This window comes from Babylonia areolata, chromosome 19, assembly GCF_041734735.1.
Source record: "Babylonia areolata isolate BAREFJ2019XMU chromosome 19, ASM4173473v1, whole genome shotgun sequence".
In the NCBI taxonomy this organism is placed as follows: Eukaryota; Metazoa; Mollusca; class Gastropoda; order Neogastropoda; family Buccinidae; genus Babylonia; species Babylonia areolata.
This window is the reverse complement of record NC_134894.1, coordinates 12,871,249-12,891,933: the sequence shown is the minus strand read 5'-3', so window position 1 is coordinate 12,891,933 and position 20,685 is coordinate 12,871,249. Positions and strand designations below refer to the sequence as shown.

The 20,685-nt window shown below is 39.6% G+C and overlaps 2 protein-coding genes across 3 annotated transcripts in view; one reads left to right on the top strand and one right to left on the bottom strand.

Annotated features, from left to right (window-relative positions):
• The window catches only part of LOC143293465 (E3 ubiquitin-protein ligase KCMF1-like), a 41,238-nt gene extending 37,920 nt beyond the window's left edge, over positions 1-3,318 (bottom strand). For both annotated transcript variants that reach the window (XM_076604349.1, XM_076604350.1), the window contains exon 1: positions 3,162-3,318. In XM_076604349.1, coding sequence (XP_076460464.1) covers positions 3,162-3,177 — 16 coding nt within the window. In that variant the 5' untranslated portion in view covers positions 3,178-3,318. The remainder of the gene's footprint in view (positions 1-3,161) is intronic.
• Positions 3,319-3,481: 163 nt separating this feature from the next.
• LOC143293463 (dihydropteridine reductase-like) overlaps positions 3,482-20,685 on the top strand; it is a 34,852-nt gene continuing 17,648 nt past the window's right edge. Inside the window, exon 1 of the mRNA XM_076604348.1 lies at positions 3,482-3,606. Coding sequence (XP_076460463.1) covers positions 3,523-3,606 — 84 coding nt within the window. The 5' untranslated portion in view covers positions 3,482-3,522. The remainder of the gene's footprint in view (positions 3,607-20,685) is intronic.

The window sequence follows — 20,685 nt, the reverse complement described above, 5'->3', positions numbered from 1 at the left end:
AGAAAGATGTTTCAGCACAGGGCCACTGTAGCAGAACTGTTTATGTAGGACAACCTATGCCTTCTAGCCACTAATGACAAAGCATTTTTCCCCTGTGTGCCATTCCTCAAGGGAGCAACACCACCTTCACTAGAGACTGTAATGGAAAAAAAATATTATTTCTTGGTGCCAAAGCATTGACATGCCTTTTGTATATCCACCTGTTACAGACATTGCTTTGAATTAATGGTTTTCATCTTGGGAAATAAATTTGCAAAAATTGACTGCAGGCGAGAGTGAATAGCTTATTTCAAAATAGAATGAATTAGAGGCAAATACTCTACTTACCTAATGGGCAGAACTAACTACAACACAAAATGAAATGAGGAAGTGACCATACGATCTTCTGCAGGCAAAACAATAAAAATGCAAATATCCTCATCAGTGCATGTGTTTAATGTCTTGAATCTCAATTCAGAATTGAGAAAATTCAGAAGATCAAATATGCACGTTAAAGATCCTGTAATCCATTCCAGCATTCGGTGGGCTATGGAACAAGAACATACCTAGCATGCACACCTTCAAAAACTGGAGTATGGCTGCCAACAAGGTGGGGTAAATAAACAAAATGGTCATAACACTTTAAATGTTACAGGTCTATCTGAGCATGTATGAATGGAAACGCCGGAAACAAATGATGAATGCCAAATGGCAGCTGTCAGTCAGCTCTACCCAAGTAGGTGGCCTGTTGTCCAAATGACCCCAAGTTTGTAAAGTGCTTAGAGCTATTTATAAGTATCCATATCATCATATCAATGTCATCTGATAGTGTGTCTGTTTCTCTGCGCCTATGTTGCTCTGGGTCCCCCATGCATATGTTCCTTGTTACTCAGTCATATAGACAGATATACCATCATATTCAGATTGACAGGTCCTAGAAGCTGATCTTTGGTTTTTGGCCCCCACACTATAAGTGTCCCAGGGTCAGGTGATCCCTACTTTCCCCCACCAATCTTGAGGAAAAAAAAAGGTCATATATCACAAGTGAATTTATTGGCATGCATATATGTGCTCTGTGCTTATAAATAAATAAAACATATTCATTATCATGATGTAATAATATTAACTTTTTCCCACCTATCTGTTAAACTTATGACATCAATTGCCTTCAACTAGTTCTTCAAGTTCAACTTGTGCGAAGTTAAACATAATGTGAACTTTGAACACAGAGTGGACAGACAGAAATACCACTCAACTTCCAAACTGAGCACTTGAAAGTTTTCACTAAGTGCCATTCCATCCTCAAAGTCAAATGAAGATACTATGGTTTCCGAAATGTATGATAAATATCTTGTAACATATGTAGATCTGCAGAAATCATGATGGATATCAGTAAGTCTCACCATTCATTGAAACTGTCCAATGGTAATACTGTCAGTTTTGTTCTCACAGGATACCGGTTTTATCACTTTGTTTTCTCTTCGGAGTCTTCCTGATTACAACTATGCTGCATACATGCATATTTTAAAAGAAATTAAGACGGATCTGCACAGGAAAATGAAGTCTACAAAAGCATGCATAGAGACATTCTCATCCTCTCTGAACAGAATCTACTGTCGCTGTTGCAGAAGTTACATGTCTATCGATATATTTGTACATATCTAGACATGCAATTTTCAAACTAACGCAGCCTGTTGTACAAAGGACTCCATGTTTCTAAAGACCTCTGAGCCTGGTTTCTCACTGAGGATTGGCTATGTAACTATCAATATCATCATCATCCTTCTCAATTCAAACACATGCAACATCCATCTTTTCTTTTACAGTACACACACACACACACACACACACACGCAAGCACGCACATATCTAGTCTATTACTTTACATGTATTATAAATCAAAATCATACACTAAAAATGACGTGTACATGTACAAAGTTTTCACATACACACTATCTTAAAAAGTGTCACCGGTCACTGTTAAAATAGTGTCAATCTGTGTTCGAGTGTGTGACAGTGCAGGCAACTGTGTGTGTGTGTGTGTGTGTGTGTGTGTGTGTGTGTGTGTGTGTGTGTGTGTGTGTGTGTGTGTCACTGTGTGTGTGTGTGTGTGCGTATGCATGTGTGTGTGTGCACGCACACATGTGTATGTGTCACTATGTTCATGTCTTATTTTACAGTATTTTGTTTGTCTGTTCAACATATATGTATGAGCAGAATTTTTTTTTCATGTAGTGCACATGCATGCATGCCTGAATTTAAATATTAATCTACTGGCTCTTGAGTGACTGTTGTGGAACAAGCACTGATACCTGCAGCAACAAGTCAGTAGTTACTCAGATGCCTAAGAATAATAATAGTAAAACAGTAACTTGTGAATAAGAACAAAACATTTTTTTTTTAAAAACAAAAAAAACCCAACATAACATGGGAGTGATGGGCAGTCATAATTTGTGTCACTTCATATTTCATATTTGTGGTATATTCAATGTAAAACTAAAGCAACCATCATTTTAAAAAAAAAGGAAAAAAAAAAGACTACTATACGTCTGACACATCTGACCTGAAAGAATGTATACTTTTTAATAATCTACTTTTCTGGTTGATCATCTTTGAATGGGAACAGTAAATGAGCAGGTCCTGTAGTTTTGGAAACCATGAATGCTGTGACACTGTCACCACTAATACTAGTTTTTTACTACACGTTTTGGTGATATACAAGTTTTGAATTTCTCCATTTACTATTTTTTAGCCCTTGTATAATTAAAATGTACCTTTTATCCTAAAAAAAAACAACAAACCAAGCCCGTTTCAAAAGTATAAAATACATGACTTGCGCAACGTTTATCCTTTTCTTTCCGGACTATGCCCATAGACAGACGATGTGATGAAAGTATCTAAGTATCTGCCCGATAAACCCTTCTTTCACTTCACAGACGTAATTTAAACTCATTATCAGCACCGTCTTGAACATCTTAAACGCATACCGAGAGGCCAAACCCATTACAAAGCGAAGTTTAATTATTTCTTTTCTAATGTTCATGTGCATTCGCTGACAGTTCTAATTGTAAATTATACGTCATAAACTGGCATTCTGTTATCAATCCAGAAGTGTTTCGCCCAGAACTGTAGACTGAGAAGCCATGTTGAGCAAAATGCACAAACGTTCGAATGCAACTTACCTTCATGCCTAGACATGGCTGACACCACTATGGAATACAATTATGAACCGAAAACGTCAGCTGCATGTAATACGGAGTCGTGCGACAACAATGTACGTCTAGGTTTCAGTTCTTCCAGTCCTCTCAGTGTGTTCAGCTACCAGTGGCCATAATGACGTCACGTTGATTCTCGTACATAATTCCAATCGCCCCGAGAGTTTCGAAAGCAAAATTTTAAGAAAAGGTATTTTATAAAACATTTGTTAGGATAGTTATGGTCACACCTTCGATCTAACTGATCTAAGAGAGACTGTTCCAATATCTACGTGTGGTCAATTTCTTTGAAAGGTCACAGGTCAATATTGATTCGAAAGCAAGTAAGATGGCCGCTGGACGCGTGCTTGTATACGGTGGCAAGGGAGCCCTTGGTTCAACTTGTGTCAAATTCTTCAAAACAAAAGACTACGTAAGTATAAAGGAATCCAATGGATGTTTGCAGGATTCTAAGTTATTGTCGGTTTGACTAAGTAATGTATTGTTGCTTCCGTTAATAACTGCCGAAGAAAAACATTACGACGCGCAGTGCAGGGAATGCTGGATCTAACAGTAATACCGAATAATAATAATAATAATAATAATAATATGCTGCCGCAGTTAGCCAGCGGACACCAGTTGCTCAAGTTAGACAGAACAGCACGCGTAAGTGTGTGTATGTATTGCTGTTGTTTTTCGGTGAAATCAACCAAGACCAATGAACCACAACCAACAACAAAATAACCAACCTCCCAAAAAAACTATACTTAGATTTAAAAAGTGACCATTATAATTAACATACCCACTTCACTTTACTCAACTTGTACAACATTTGAGGCCCACGTCCATGGGTCTGTTCGTAGTTCTGCGAGTAAGGCTGTACTGATTTGGAAGCGTGTGTGTCAAGCATATGCAGCTAGACAAAAACAAAAACTTTTTGAAAAATTGTCAGTCTGCCTAATCTTGACATTCATTAATAATGAGTACAGCATAGGCAGATTTTTCCAATAGCAGTCCGATTTTTAAACAAGTTGATAGAGGGTGTTGGTAAGATAGTAGTAGTAGTAGTGTAGGAACTGGCATTTGACTGCCTAGGCCTCATGGCCTTTTTTATGTCCCCTTCAATATCGGTCTCCTTTTATTTATGGGATACATATATGTTTTCTTTTACATGTACTGTAAATCACTCATCAAAGTCAATAAATTTTACTTTTAAATTGATGTTTATGTCAAGGAGATTAGTGTTTTGTGCAAGTTCCGTTTCGATAGGTAATTAGAATGTCGGACTATGATAGTACAAGGAACTCAGTAAAGAAAATTTGTTTAGAATACTGCAACACCAACATTAGAAAAAATTCATTGGCTAACCGAATTGCACAAACATAGAATGCACTACCAACTGAAGTTAAACTAGCACAAAATACTAACGCGTTTAAAAATCAGGACAACACCACCATCTTTAAAGAAAAATTTTTTGATTATGATGACTAAAACAAAGTTTCTTGCAGAAGTGTACTTGCATACCCTGCCCAACAGTTTCAGTTTCAGTTTCAGTAGCTCAAGGAGGCGTCACTGCGTTCGGACAAAACCATATACGCTACACCACATCTGTCAAACAGATGCCTGACCAGCAGCGTAACCCAACGCGCTTAGTCAGGCCTTGAGAAAACAAAACAAAACCAAAAAAAAACCGGGGGAATAAATAATAGATAAGCTTACATAAATAAATAAATAAATAATAATTATAATATAGAAAAAGGTAGTAGTAATAATAATAATACTAATAAAATGATAATAATAATAAAAAAAAAAAATAAAAAAAATAAGACAACAATGGTGATAAATAAGCGAATAAATGTAAAACATGAAGACACACATTCACACATACACCCACACATGCATAACAGAAATGCACCAAACATGCAGTTTCACAGATATGAAAGCACAGTCAAATACATATAAACGTACATGAGCTCCAACACACACACACACACACACACACACACATTACCTTGCACCTCCTCTACCCCCCTCCTCCACACACTCATTTCTAGTCTACGTATCGCAGCTTCCACGGCACACACACACACACACACACACACACACAAAAACACACACTCACAGAGATGAACACTTACTTGTACAAGCACACACACATACGCCCATATCTCCCACCCCCAACCCCACACACATATATACAAAGATATATATATATATATATATATATATATATATATATATATATATATATACACACGTTTCAATATCCTGTTGCTCCCACAGTGTAGGCATGCATACACTCACATACCTCATCCTCTACCCCATCTCCCCCCGCACTCCCACCTCCCCTCACACACACACACACACACACACACGTACACAGAACTCTCCTGACACTTGTGTACACTTACACTCTCGCGCATTCACAAACACACTCAAAAGCACAGACCCACACAAACACACACATACACGCACAGAGGCTGCCACTGACTGGCCGCAAGAGGGATGGGAAAAGATCTCTGATGCCAAGAATGTGGTGTCTAGTGTGTTGCTCAGTCTATTGTATTTGGAAAGGCCCACAGAGACTCTGTTCCGTTTTGAAGAAATTTGCGCAATGTTGGTTTGGAAATGATGCCGATATTTGTTTGATTTGCAAAGCATCATGCTCTACCTTTCATGTTAGACTTGCGGCTGCTCCCTCTCTCTGCTTTTATTTCTTTGAGGTGATCGATGGTGTGATGGCCTTGTACCTGTTCTTTTTGGTATTCTTTGCCCAACAACAACAAACAAAAGAAGAAAATAAATAAATGGAAGAAGTGAAGATGAAGATTCGATGGGGACATAAAAAGGCCGAGAGTTCTAGGCAGATGACTTGCCAGTCCCTATACTACTACTACTACTACTAGTGCATTCCATATTTGTGCAGTTCTATTAGTTAATGAATTTTTCCTTAGGTTAGTATTACAATGCTCTTTACAAATCTTCATCATTGAAGTTCTTGTACTGTCATAATCTGACATTCTAAAATTTTATTCACAATTGACGTCATTATAGCAATTTAACATTTTGTATGTTTGTATTAAATCCCCTCTTAGCCTTCTACCCTTTAATGAATGCAGATTTAAATACATAAGTCTCTGTTGATAGCTCATAGATTTGCATTCTTTTAATAACGTAGATGCTATCTGGCAAGCTGTTCCATAGGGAAACGACCCTGTTTGAGAAGAAGTTTCTTTTAATGTTGAGTTTAAAACTGTATCCTTGTCGGTCTCTTCAGTCTTCCACAGGCAAGCTAAAATTTTGGCAGCTTAATGTCGTAATAATGGAGAAGGTATTTATATCTCTCAGTCATAACCCTTTTATGGCGCCGGTGTTCCAGATTTGGCAGTCTCAGAATCTTCAGTCTATCCTGGTGAGGTTTATTCCTCAAAGATGACAACAGCTTTGTTGCTCGGTGCTGCACTTGCTCAATTTCACTGCTTAGTGTTTTCTGGTGTGGCTGCAAGACACAGTGACCATACTCCAGTGGTGGACAGACAAGCTTGTACAGCTGAACAAAGGTCTGTTGCGACAAGTGATAGAAGGATCAGTGAATGATGCCATCAGTTTTGTTTGCTTTGGCTGTAGATTGTGCTACCTGTTCTGTGAAGGATAAACTGCTGTCGATCAACACACTAAGGTCCCTCTCTAGCTCACTTTCCACCAGAGTAGGCTGTGACTCACTTCCATCTACGTCACTGGTTTCCATATCATATCTTGCCACAAACTTTTTCCCTCCCGTTTTGAGGACACAGCATTTCTGTGGATGGAATCTAAGCTGCCATTTGTTTTTCCAGTTCTGTAGTTGGTCCAGATCATCCTGTAGGTCTTGAGGGCCATGGTCAGCCATCTGCGAACATCTTTACGTTGCTTTTCACATGTCCAGGAAGATCATTGATAAAGATGACAAAAAGAATAGGACCAAGAATGCTGCATTGAGCCGTAGGTAGGACCACTTAAGTTAAATGCACTAGGAGAACTTCAACATATCTAAAAACTAATTACACCATTGGAAAGAACATAAAAAAACTAAGTTCACATGCAAATTTTCATTGCATTATACCCAGTAGTTTTTAAGAAAACGGCATCTAAAAATGTGCAAAAATGACGCGTTTTGACAGATTTAACAAATTGCTATTTTTAGACTGTCATAAAATTTTAAGATGAAGACTTACCACATTGTTCTTTGCTGTACTTGGTACCACCAATACCTAGTTTATGCTGAATTTTTTTCTGGCCTACTCAAGAACATGCTTAGAGAGAGACAGTGCCTCCAAAATAGCAAAATATTCAGTTTTGTCAAGTGTCGAATGGCCTGATTACACAGTGATAACATGCCGAATTATGATGTTGATATCTCAGAAATTTTTCATGCTACAAAAACATTTCAAATATGTGCATGTTCAGAAAAGTATGTAGAATACAGTTTTTTTGAAGACTTAATGCTATCAGAAATGCAAAAAACAATGAAAACAGTCACAAAGTATATGGTTTTTAGTAACAAATGAGCAAGTTTTTTTACAATCATGATGATACTATGCTGTCGGATATCACCAGAGTAATTGTAAATATGCATATTTGACATAACAGAAGTCCAGTCATTTCAGCATCCTTGATTTGCAGTTCCCTTTCTTTTTCACTCAGTTTTGCTTTAAGAAATGACACCTCCTCTGTTGTTGTTCTTAGTTCCTGTGTGATAATGTCCTCATTTTTTTCTTTGCTGCATGCTGGCTCTGGGTCTGAACTAGGAGGTAGCTGTTTTGACAGTTTTTTGCTTCTTCCTGCTGTCTCTGATGACCTCTGCACTTTCAAAAGGAAGTTATAAAAAATCTTGAAGTGCACTCTCTCCCCCTGGTTTACTTGTTTTTACACAGGCGAGCCTCATCTGCTCCGAGCCTCCCCAGTTTTAATTTGAGCTGTTGGATTTGTGGCAAATCTCTGACCAGGTGTCATTTATGCAATGTTGCATCCTTTATCCTCAATATCCTAGCTAAGTGACATACTTCAGACACAAGACCAATAGGACAACTGAGTAAAGCCTCACGGTCCTCTACAGTTCCTTTCAAAAGATCTGCACATGTAATTCCAAACTTCTGACTGGAGGGGCCAGGGAAGATGCATGAATCTTTCCTTTCTTGTAAAAAACATTCAGCACCACTGATCGTTTCACACTTGCTGAATTCCTTAACAGTGCGCTCAACTATTGACACCACACGTGGAAAGGTACACTCTGGGAACAATTTGTGTAGAAAATGTTCCATTTCCCCCCAGGTTTTGTTTTCTTGATGCTTTAACATATTTAACTGCATCAAGAGTTTGTTGTTGAATGGAACCTTGGGTGCTGATGGTGGTCTTCCTCGTCCACTGTGTGCAACAGTCGCCCTTAAGGCTTTATACTGATCATCATCTGAAATACACAGGCATGAAATTTGAGACAGCTCTAATGCTTTAAAGTACTTTTTTTTCATTTCATGGATGCTTTTGCATATATATCATTTATATGTGTGTGTGCATGAGTGTGTGATGAATGTGCACTGATACATGATCTACTAATTTCATTACTACTCCACTGTAATGGTTTCACTTAAATTGATGTAAGTGTTATGTAACAACATATCTTAAACTTATTTCATGTTTACTAATCATATAAGTTATTTATTCTTTACATCATTTACACACACACACACACACACACACACACACACTGACTAATCCATACTCAGGCAACCTCATGTATACATGCTACATCAGTTCAACAGACACTAACTCTGTGCATACACACTTAGCATATAAGATACATACTAATGCGCGCACGCACACACACACACACACACACACACACACACACACACACACACACACAGACGCGTGAAATTGTCTTGGCGTTTGACGATCAGAACAGAAGTGGAAAGATACACGTGTTCCCATGCTGTCCGACGTCGGTCACAATATTAAACCATCAATCCGCTCTCACTAACTCAAAACCCTTGTTTGTACAACAAAAAATTACTGAATAATCTGACACTTCATATTCTAGATACAGCTGTCGATCGCGGTAAATTTTCGAATAAAAGATCATAATTGTGCTAAAAAAAATAACGTGACTGACGAAGCGTTACTGTTCCCAGTTACACATCAACACTGCTGAAGCAAAGTTGTTAGGATTCATCCAAACCCACAAAAATATAAAAAATACTACTTATATTTATTTTCAAAATAAACAAATTGAAAAAATTGTGTTTCTTACAAACCTGTAAGTTGGCGTGTTTTCCATTCTTCAAACGATGATAACGAGTAGACGGAGGAGGCTCCTTCGATCGCCGCCATGGTCGAGCTGCGAAATCGGTCACTCGTTTTTCTTCCAAAGCGCGTTCGCGACTCTTTCTTTATAACAAAGCCATGAATTGCACTTGAAAGTGCATAGTTTAAACTTTCTTTTCTTGTAATTTGCTCGTGATATGAAACACTGGTTCGTATGTTATAGGGTCGCAAACATCAGTCTCACACTTTCGCTGCGACTTTCAGATCGACTTCCTGTGAAAACCCCAACAAATTTCTAGCCAATCAAAACGTGAGAATCCTGGCTTTCCAGTGACATAGTTTACTTCCGGTTAACAAATGGCTGTAAACAAGAAATTCGCTTCATTTTAATTACAATCGATCTGCAATCTCATACATTGTCAGCCAACCATCGACAAATGGCAACAAAACGGAAAGAGAATAAACTGTACGCCGTCAGCAACGGAAGAAAATGCGGAATTTTTAAACACTGGAACGACGCTTCAAGATCAGTTACTGGGTTCTCAAGAGCAGCATATAAAGGTTATGAAACTATGGCCGAAGCACTTGAAGCATTGCGACTTGCTGGACATGAAAACCCGACAATCTACGATGTCGGTGAGTACATGAATGATGAAAACGATGAAGTAACAATTGATCAGATGTACCGTGATGAAGATAACCATGAAATGATAGAAAACAGGAAAGGCTGCTTATGTGGACAAGAAACGGAAGAACGCACGTTGCGATGTTCCGACTGTCACAAAAAAAAAATTCATTTTTCATGTACAAACCTCCCAACCTACCAGATTTGTGTGTTCGTGAAATCTTCACGCAAGTATACGTGCAAAGTTTGCAGTGACATTTTCTACGATGAAGCTATAGCAGAAAACATATTTCCCAAAGAAACAGAACTTAAAAATGACGTAAACGAAGATGACGTCAGTTATCCTGGCACGGTCACAAATAAGCTATTGATGTCACAACACCAAACAGTGACGTCAATCCTGCGGAACCTCGAGCGCGCAGTGGAAAATGTAGCCTCGTCCCTTGCCGATCTTCAACTTCCTAAACACCAAGAGGAACTGATGTCAAATAAATGAAATATAAAAGAAGCTCTACGGTCCCACCAACTCCCACAGGAACCATCCATTCAAGTGACCACATCCCATGCCACAGTCCAAACAGAAGAGAAGGCATTTACAAACCTGAAATCGTCCATCAAGTCCTTTTTCTCACCAAAGAAACCCACTGTGAATGAACCCTCTACCCCAAAACTTTTGTCCATTCCCTCAAATCAAATTGTTCAATCAACATCCATCGTAAAACCATCAGTTGAATTGTGCCCTGTCAATAGTCAGAACACATATTCTGCGGGTATTCATGACAAAACCAAACACCAGACACCGGTCAGCAGCAAACACTCAGTCACACCAGGATCAACAGCTGAGCCGGGAAAGGCAGCCCCCTCAATCAACATGGCTGTAAAGTCTTCAAGTGACTTATTATCCTGGACATTGATAAAAGAAGATTGTCAACAATTGAAAATTTCTCCATGCATGATTTAGAACACCCAGACGCCATACTTATTCACTCTGGTATCAACGACCTAAAAAATATGACAGCTGAAAAAACATGCAACAACCCTGTTGCAGCGGTCACAACCATCAGAACAAAACACCCCACAACAAAAATTATAATCAGCAAAACAACTGCAACAAAATCAGATGAACTCAACCACAAAGTGGAGCTGTTGAACGCCCTGGCCTTCACAAAACTACACGACGCTGACAACGTGTCCTTCCTGGGACACGACAGCCTTCAGACAACTCGCCATCTCCAAGACGAGATCCACCCAAACAGGAAAGGAGACAGTATCCTTGCCGGAAACATTGGTCGACATTTGGAAGCTATTTTGTGGGAAAGACCTAGAAGGAAACGATATTCCTCGACTAACAATATTCCAAAAACAACAGGCCAGTACCAAAGACCACGCCAGCAACAACGAAGAGAGGGAGAATTCCGCAGAAGAAACTACGACAGGAGCAACAACCACAATGCTGGATTCTACAACGGATACAAGACGACAGAGGTTTCTATCGCAACAACGAAGAGAACGTCACCTACATTGGACAGATGAGAAGATCCCGACAGCACAGTATCAGTAGCTCAAGGAGGCGTCACTGCGTTCGGACAAATCCATATACGCTACACCACATCTGCCAAGCAGATGCCTGACCAGCAGCGTAACACAACGCGCTTAGTCAGGCCTTGAGGAAATAAAAAAAGAAAAAAATATATATATATTTATATATATATATAAGCGTACATACATAAATAAATAAATAATAATTATGATGAAAAAAAAATGAAAAAAAGATAGTAGTAATGAAAATAATGATAAAATAATAATAATAATAAATAAATAATTAAATAAATAAGACAACAATGATGATAAATAACCAAATAAATATAAAACATGAAGACACACATTCACACATACACCCACACATGCATAACAGATATGCCCCCAAAACGCAGTTTCATAGATATGAAAACACAGTCAAATGCATATAAACGTACATGAGCTCCAACACACACACACACACCACAAATTTCCCTGCACCTCCTCTACCCCCTCCTCCACACACTCGGAGTTTCTAGTCTATGTATCGCAGCTTCCACGGCACACACACACACAAACAGGCACACACAGATGAACACTTACTTGTACAAGCACACACACACACGTCCATATCTCCCACCCCCAACCCCCCACACATATATACAAAGATATATATATAATATATACGTTCCAATATCCTGATGCTCCCACAGTGTAGGCATGCATACACTCACATACCTCATCCTCTACCTCACCTCCTACCTGCACCCCCACCTCCCCCCTCACACACACACACATACACAGAACTCTCCTGACACTTGTGTACACTTACACTCTCACGCATGCACAAACGCACTCAAAAACATAGACCCACACATACATACACACACGCACAGAGGCTGCCACTGATTGGCCGCAAGAGGGATGGGAAAAGATCTCTGATGCCAAGAATGTGGCGTCTAGTGTGTTGCTCAGTCTACTGTATTTGGAAAAGCCCACAGAGACTCTGTTCCGTTTTGAAGAAGTTTGCGCATTGTTGGTTTGGAAATGATGCCGATATTTGTTTGATTTGCAAAGCATCGTGCTCAACCTTTCATGTTAGACTTACGGCCGCTCCCGCTCTCTGCTTTTATTTCTTTGAGGCGATCGATGGTGTGATGGCCTTGTACCTGTTCTTTTTGATATTCTTTGACTTTTCTGAGGATTTCCGATTTTCCTAGATGTAGGCCGCTCGTTGGTGTTGCGTTACCAGCAAGTCTGTCAGCTCGCTCATTTCCCTTAACTCCTGCATGTCCCGGGCAGTATGACCATGTGAGTTTTTTTATCTGAAAGTTGCGCATTGCCTTATGCCACTCTGGGCTTCCCATTCCGTTTTCAATTTTCTGTATGAGGTTCATTGAGTCTGTTAGAATCATGGCATGTTGGTTTCCGGGCGTATGGATGGACGATAGCCACTGGAGGGCATGTGTCACAGCTTCAACTTCCATCGTTAGGCTGGAGGTTGTGACTTTGTAGGCAGCATTCTCTTCCCTAACTGTTTTTCCATTTTGTTTCGCAGTGAATCCCCAACCGGATTGGTCTTTGGTGACTGAGCCATCTGTGTATATGATGATGTCCTCTTCTTTACTGTTTTCTTCTATGAGTAGCTTCACTTCCGCATCAGTTTTGCCCTCTGGCCATTCCCGACAATATCTTCCTAGAGTGGGTGAAATGGCTGTGTTGAATAGATGGTTGAGGTTTTCGGGGTTTTTCTCCCATTCTTTTGTTTCTTTCAGGTCTTGTAGTCGGCATACTAGCTGGATTGTGTCTTCTGCTTGCCCCATCCATGATCTTCCTCGCCCTAGACGGCTGCCTTTTGGTTCTTTGACTGCGTCATGCACGACAGCACGCTACACAGAATCGTCTACCACGTTCGTCAAACATGAACACTGCCACAAGTCAAAGATACAATCAAGGGCGATATGATAATTCTGTCTACTATGACGTCAGGGAAGATGGTCGTGGCCGTCATGCAGTGGACCACCACTGGAGAAAAAACTGGTACAACAATGACAGGCCAACAAGCAACTATTGCATCTACTGATGAAATGCTGACATTGTAGATCTTGCAGGCAATATTGTATTGAGTTAACGCGCATTAACTGTATTATATATTTTGGGTTATTTTCTTTCTCTTTTTCTTTTTTTCATTGTCTGATGCCAAAAACAACTTTAAAGATATTATCATGGAACCTTAAGGGTTATAAAGAGACAATTGACGGACTTCAGATATATAAATTAGTTGAACCCGATGTTTCACGGGATTTCAAAGAATATGACATACTTTTTTTTTTTCAAGAAACGCACCTGAATAAAGAAAGTGCACATGATATATATCTTCCAGAATTCTCACCAGGAATTCACTATGTACGACAAAAACGGAGTAAAGCAGCAAGTTCATCTGGTGGTATATCGGTATATATCAAAGAAAATATCCGAGGATACGTCAAAATTCTACCATATAGTAACAGTGATCTAGTATGGTTAATGACACCTGGGACCAACAATGACAATGATATTTACATTGGATGTGTATATATCCCACCGCGAGCATATGGAACAAGATAGAGGACAGCGTGGAACAATTAACACTAAAAGGAAATGTTAAATTGTGTGGTGATTTTAATGCACGAACTGCGCAAGTTACTGATTACATTAAGATGGATTCTGATAACAATGTATGTAATTTACCACGTACTTATTCATTTGACACAGAGTGTGATAGAAATTCCATGGACTCTTTGATATAAAGAACTGGCAGAAGATTGATATCAATGTGCATTGACAATGATCTGTGCATCCGTAATGGAAGAACACTGGGTGATCTTCATGGACGTTTCACATGCTATAATCAGCATGGTAGCAGTGTTGTAGATTATTTTATTTGCTCTAAGGCAATTTGTCAGGAAATATTACACATGAAAGTTCACCCTCTTACAAGATTTTCTGATCATTGCCAACTAGAATTAAAATTATTTATGACTGGATTATGGAGACAAAAACAAAATATAGTAGATAAATTTCATGATAGAAGTTTACTTAAAAATACATTTAAACAAACTATACTGATAAAAAAAATACATTTGGGATCAATATTCATCAGCAGCATATGTCAAAGCTTTAGGTTTACCATGGATACAGGAACAAATACATAATATATATAACAAACTGAGCAGTCAAACTGTTAATCAGTCTATAGTTAATGATATCGAAGTGAATGACGTTGTTAATGAATTCACACAAATAATGACGTCAGCTGCGAATGATAGTCTAAGAAAAGAATGTAGATTTCATAAGCAAAAACGCCGAAGAAATAAAAAAATGGTTTGACAGAGACTGTTATCAACACAGGAGAGACATTAAATCAATTTTGAACGCGTTAAATAGGCAGCCATACAATCAGTCTTTACGTCAAAAATATTTTGCTAAACGCAAGATATATAACAGACTGGTAAAGCAAAAGAAACATTCATATAAAAATCTCTTAGTGAAAGAATTAAACGAGGCGCTCAATAAAGATCCAAAGTCAGCATGGAAAACAATTAAAACGTTACAGACAATGGGAGAACAGAACGTATGTAAACATCAATTAAGTGTTTCAAAATGGATTTATCATTTAGAAAATTTAATTGGAAAAGACGTGGAAATAAATGACGAGCAAAAAACAAAAGTTCAAGATGAACTTGAAAACACTGAAATGTTAGATGATGGTACTACATTAAGTTTCAATAAAGAAATTACTGAAGAAGAAATACGAAAGGCATGCCTAAGTCAAAAAAACAAAAAATCTCCAGGAAGGGACGCAATAACAAATGAGATGATCAAAAGCAGTCTTCCGGTTCTGTTACCTGTCATGCAAAAGCTATATAATATAATATATACAACAGGTACATATCCAGACAATTGGAAAACTGGTATCAGTATCCCTTTATATAAAAGCGGCAACCCAATGAACCCAAATAACTATCGGGGGATTACACTGACTAATACATTAGGTAAAGTATTCTGTACAATCCTGAATACAAGAATGAATGAATATCTGGAGACTAACGACGTTTTGATAAAGAACAAGCCGGATTTCGAAAAAAACTATAGAACCACTGATCAAATCTTTGTTTTAAAAAAGCTAGTAGATGAGATAATAAAAAGAAAAAACAGTCGACATGGTTGTTTTGTAGATTTTCAAAAAGCGTTCGACAGTGTTTGGCATGATGCAATGATGGTGAAGCTACACCGGATAGGAATAAAAGGTAAATGTTTCAATATCATAAAAAAAAATATGTATACGAACGCTAAAATCTACGCAAAATCACAAGATCATTTCAGCAGAGAATTTATTATTCGAAAAGGGGTACATCAGGGAAATACACTCAGCCCAACTCTATTCAATATTTTCATAAATGATATCACCACAGATATGAACTCCCCAACAATTCACAACACTTCATCTACTAGAATCCCGTGTCTTTTATATGCAGATGATTTAGTTATCTTATCATTATCTAAAGACGGCTTGCAACAAAAGCTTAACATTTTACACTCTTACTGCAGTCAATGGGGCTTGCGTTTGAATAGAGAAAAGACAAAAGTAATCGTTTTTTTCAAAAACTGTCCCTATAATACCCATACATTTTAAATGTGGAGATGACATAATTGAAACAGCAGAAGAATATAAATATCTAGGGGTTATATTTCATAGAAATGGCAACTTAAGTCGAGCACAAGGTCATCTTAAAAATCAAGCAAATAAGGCTCTACATGTGCTACTCAGAACATTTCGTAATACAAATATGAATATAGATATCATGTGTCAGTTATATGATACTTTGATAACGCCTATTTCAACATACGGAGCAGAAGTTTGGTTCCCATATGATGTTACAGGAAATGTATCGTTTAATTTATTCGAATTGTTCAGTGATTGTCTTTTCAACAAATTTCCACATGAAAGACTTCATGTCAAGTTTTGTAAGCAGTTACTTGGTGTACATAAAAGGGCAATGATTCTCCCCGTTTTAGGAGAATTAGGAAGATTTCCTATTAGCCTAAAAATAATATGTCAAGTTATTGGCTATTGGATACACATATTAGAGCTTCCTCAAAATTCACTTGTATACACAACATATAACTGCATGTATCGTCAAACAAATGAAAATGTTCAGTGGCTACTTTTCATAAGAAATGTATTAACTAGCACTGGATTAGATCATGTTTGGAAAAATCAGTTCACTTTTAGTGTTAAAAGATTAAAGCATGCTGTATCCAAGAAGCTTGAAAATGAATATATAAAAATTTTTAAACAGAAACATGACAGTTCATCTAAATTAGCATTTTACAAGAACGCTGTGACAAATTATAAAATTGAACCATATTTAAAGAATACAGCAAATACACAACACAGGAAAGCACTGACCATGCTACGAATCAGCGCCCATGACTTACAAATCGAACAGGGAAGATATAAAAATACACCGAAAGAACAAAGACTGTGTGGTACTTGTAACAGTTTAGAAGATGAGATTCACCTTTCAGACAATTGTGTAAAGTACAATACTTACAGACACAGATTCCTAATCAGTATATGTCGTCCAAATGCAAAGCCTAGTGAATTGATCCTTCTAACAGAAATACAGCCAAGGCTGGCGAAATTTGTTCATGAATGTTTCTCTTCTTAATATGCTCATGTTTATGTCTCATTGTGTCTTATAAACTTTAAGGTTTTATGACAATAAAAAGTATTCTATTCTATTCTATTCTACATGGCCAATCAATGCAGCGCGAAGCGATCGAGTGACACACATGATATTCAGCTCGCGCGGCAAGCACGGCGGAGTCTGTCACCGCAGTAAAAATTGACGCGACACCCTTTGTGTTTGAACGCACGGCGCATACCACTTTGACTCGAATGATAAAAACAAATACCACAGGAAGATAGATGAAAGAATGAACTTTATTCCAGTATAAGATTGGTGTCATTTAATTAAGTTTGTTAGTGAAACGAGCGAGTTGAAAATGGTCAAATTATGGGTCTGGACTGCGCCACAGTGGCCGCGGACCGACCAAATTGAGGTATTCCGCTGATCACGTCGGCTTCTGTTGAATATCTGCCATTGACAATTACCTGCTAGTGTCTGATCACGATGAAACAAAAAAATTCCAGTCTTGACTTTTCTCAAAATGAAGTCCTTTTCACTTCATACGACATTTAGGAGTACTTGTACTTGGCTCAACATGTTATTAGTTTAACAAAATATTCAATTTTCATACCAACTTTAAAACTATAAAACTAGAATGAACATAAAAGAGAAATTGAATCGACCGTGTTGTACATTTCCGGCAGGTGTAACTAAACTTGTACATCTATCTAGATCTAGAGAAAATGGCTAAATGTTGCAGTGTGATTGCAGTGATTGCCACGTCTCCTTTACAGTGGACTTAAAAAGAATTTTTAATTGCCCTTAAAGATTTTTTGAATGCCCAAGATACACCAGAATAATATGATTTAAACAGGTTCTTCATCCCCCCACACTTGCACACAGCCTTCTGCAGGCAACCAATCCTATCACCATTCTTTGTCTGCGTTTTCTCAAGTTGACGTACGGTTTGTTTTCCTATCAAGGGTGCGAGATCCACATAGCAAGATGATGCCTCTGCATTGGTCTCTCGTTCACATGCGAACCTTGCGTCTCACTGGCATTGTCAATGTGAACAGGCAAAACCGAGAGCTTTCTTCAGGGTTTCCCTTATCCTTTCTTGGGTAGTCCCCTGCACTGCTCCATAATGCTTATCGCCTATTACACTCGATCTTGGTCAGTGGCCTATCTGGACATCCCTGCCCAAGTTGATGGGGTTTATAGCAGCCTGCTATCGACATTGCTAAATAGTTCCTTTGGGCCTGCCCCCAGACCTCGACATTTGTGATGTATCTACTCCAGTGATGATAGGATGGTCGAAGGCACACACTCCGTGAAAGCGATCAAGATGCCTTCTTGGTGCCGGTAGGGGACCCTCATTTGCGAACCATACCACAGGGTGGGCCAGTACAAATACAGTACTTACAGTTCCCCCTGGTCTTCTTCATTTTTAGTTTCAACATCCCTTTTACTGCCTGCCAATGGTGTTTGCCTTTGTCAAAGCTCCCCGGCATCTCTCATCCTCCCATTGTCGTTTTGGCGTCCAAGGTTGCAGCCCAAAAACTGCAACTGGGTGGAGACTCACCCTAAGTCACTCTTCCATGCTCATGTGCAGGGCTGGTAATATCTTCCCTCTGGGGCAAGGCTTGCGGATGGATCTTCCCCGTCCTTTATTCCAGACCCGACTTCAAGGCAGAGCCGATTCAGCGCCAACCCCATCACCTGCGACAGATCCAGCGTTATAACACTGTGGAGCCTTCTGCATGGTCTCGAGGGCCTGCATCCTGTCGCCAAACAAACCTTCTGTGGAGTGGGTTCCTCAGATGTCTTTGAGTTCAGGGCTCTGTAACGCCCCTCAGGAGCTTGAATCAGGCCTGTCAGGTGCGGTACTGAGAAGACCGTTACAGAACGGTTGCCACAAGATCCGTCCATCCTTCTGGTTCTACATTCAGCAGAAGATCGTGAGAGTCCCGCAAAGGACACAACTGTTTCCTCATTTCCAATTGAATGGGCTCCGAAGGCCGTTGCTTGTGTACCTGACCATGACCCAACGCTGTCCCATATAGTGGAATGACCATACAATTTTTGGGGGTTTGACCAACGTTTCATAACTCCCTCACAAGACCTTCTGTCACCCTTGGGGTCAAAGCTTTGTGAGAGCCAAGTACGCATAACCAGTGCTTTGTTCTAGTTAGACATTTTCATTATAGCAAGCTGAAACGAATCCCGCAATGACCAGTGATATCGCTCTCATTTGGCTCTAGCCATACTGGACTCGTCAGGTCAGTGTTTAGTTCGGCGATAAGCACCGAGCCCTTTTGTGCCGGGACTCCTGCGAGACTATGCGCATCACACAGAGAGCTGATGGGATATCCCCTGTTTACTAACTCCGATTTTCCCCCCCTTTTCTGTTACACAGGATGAGTGGTGACTGGAGTCACTGAGTGTCCCTGTGGATCCGACCCAGCCATGACGCCAACAACTTTTGCAGTTGCCAACATGTCAGGTAGAGGCCCCAATTCTTATGCTCCGGAGGTACTACCGGGCAAACACGCCTTGCCACACCAGCTGTTCAATCTGTTGACATGTCCGCATTCTAGCGTTGGGCACATGCCAGTGCTGTTTTTTGGCTGTGTAAAGAATGCGGAGGACGCCATGTCTGTAACGTGCTGGTGGGCGTCTGAAGACGCGGCCTGGAAATGTTCGACCACCTGTGTCTCGACGTTTTCCTTGAAACACTTTCCGTTCTGCGCGCAAACGATCTGGACCTAGGTAAGATGGCACCGTTACACCGCCTTCAAGGGTTCGTATAACCCTTAGTACGTGTCCTTCCTTCCTGATTTGAGAGCTCCCTTTTGCAAGGTTGGTTCCAAAACCCACCCATTTTTGAATTCACGAAGCTTGGTCTCAGACGTTGCTCATAGAGCCGAACCTCACTTTCTTTCCACGCACAGACCTGGTGCACAGTACACTTGGCTGACTCTTCATCGACATCAACTTGGGATCTCCTCGCTTTAATTTGTCAAACATTGCCTTGTCTTGGTCGACAGCAACCTGGTCTTCAGAGGACTGCAGATTGATTTCACAGTGCCCCTAGTGCTTTGGAGATGTGGCCTGTGGGCACGGGTTTCAAGTTTGTACTGAAGCTTCGCCAGAATTAGTCTTTCATCTTCAGTGACCGACAGTTCAGACCTCGCATTCCTTCCTTTCTAGGTCTCCTCCTTTCGCTGGTTGGGCTTGGAAGTGGAGCCTAGTGCAGGGGCAAAGGCGTGGTCACTTAGGAGTATCGGCTGGGCATCACTTTCGTTTTCCGCTAGGCAGTAGTACGTTTTGGCATCAGGATGTAATCCCCATGCAGGAGCCATTGTGGACCGAGGATGCATCACGTTGTTTCAGG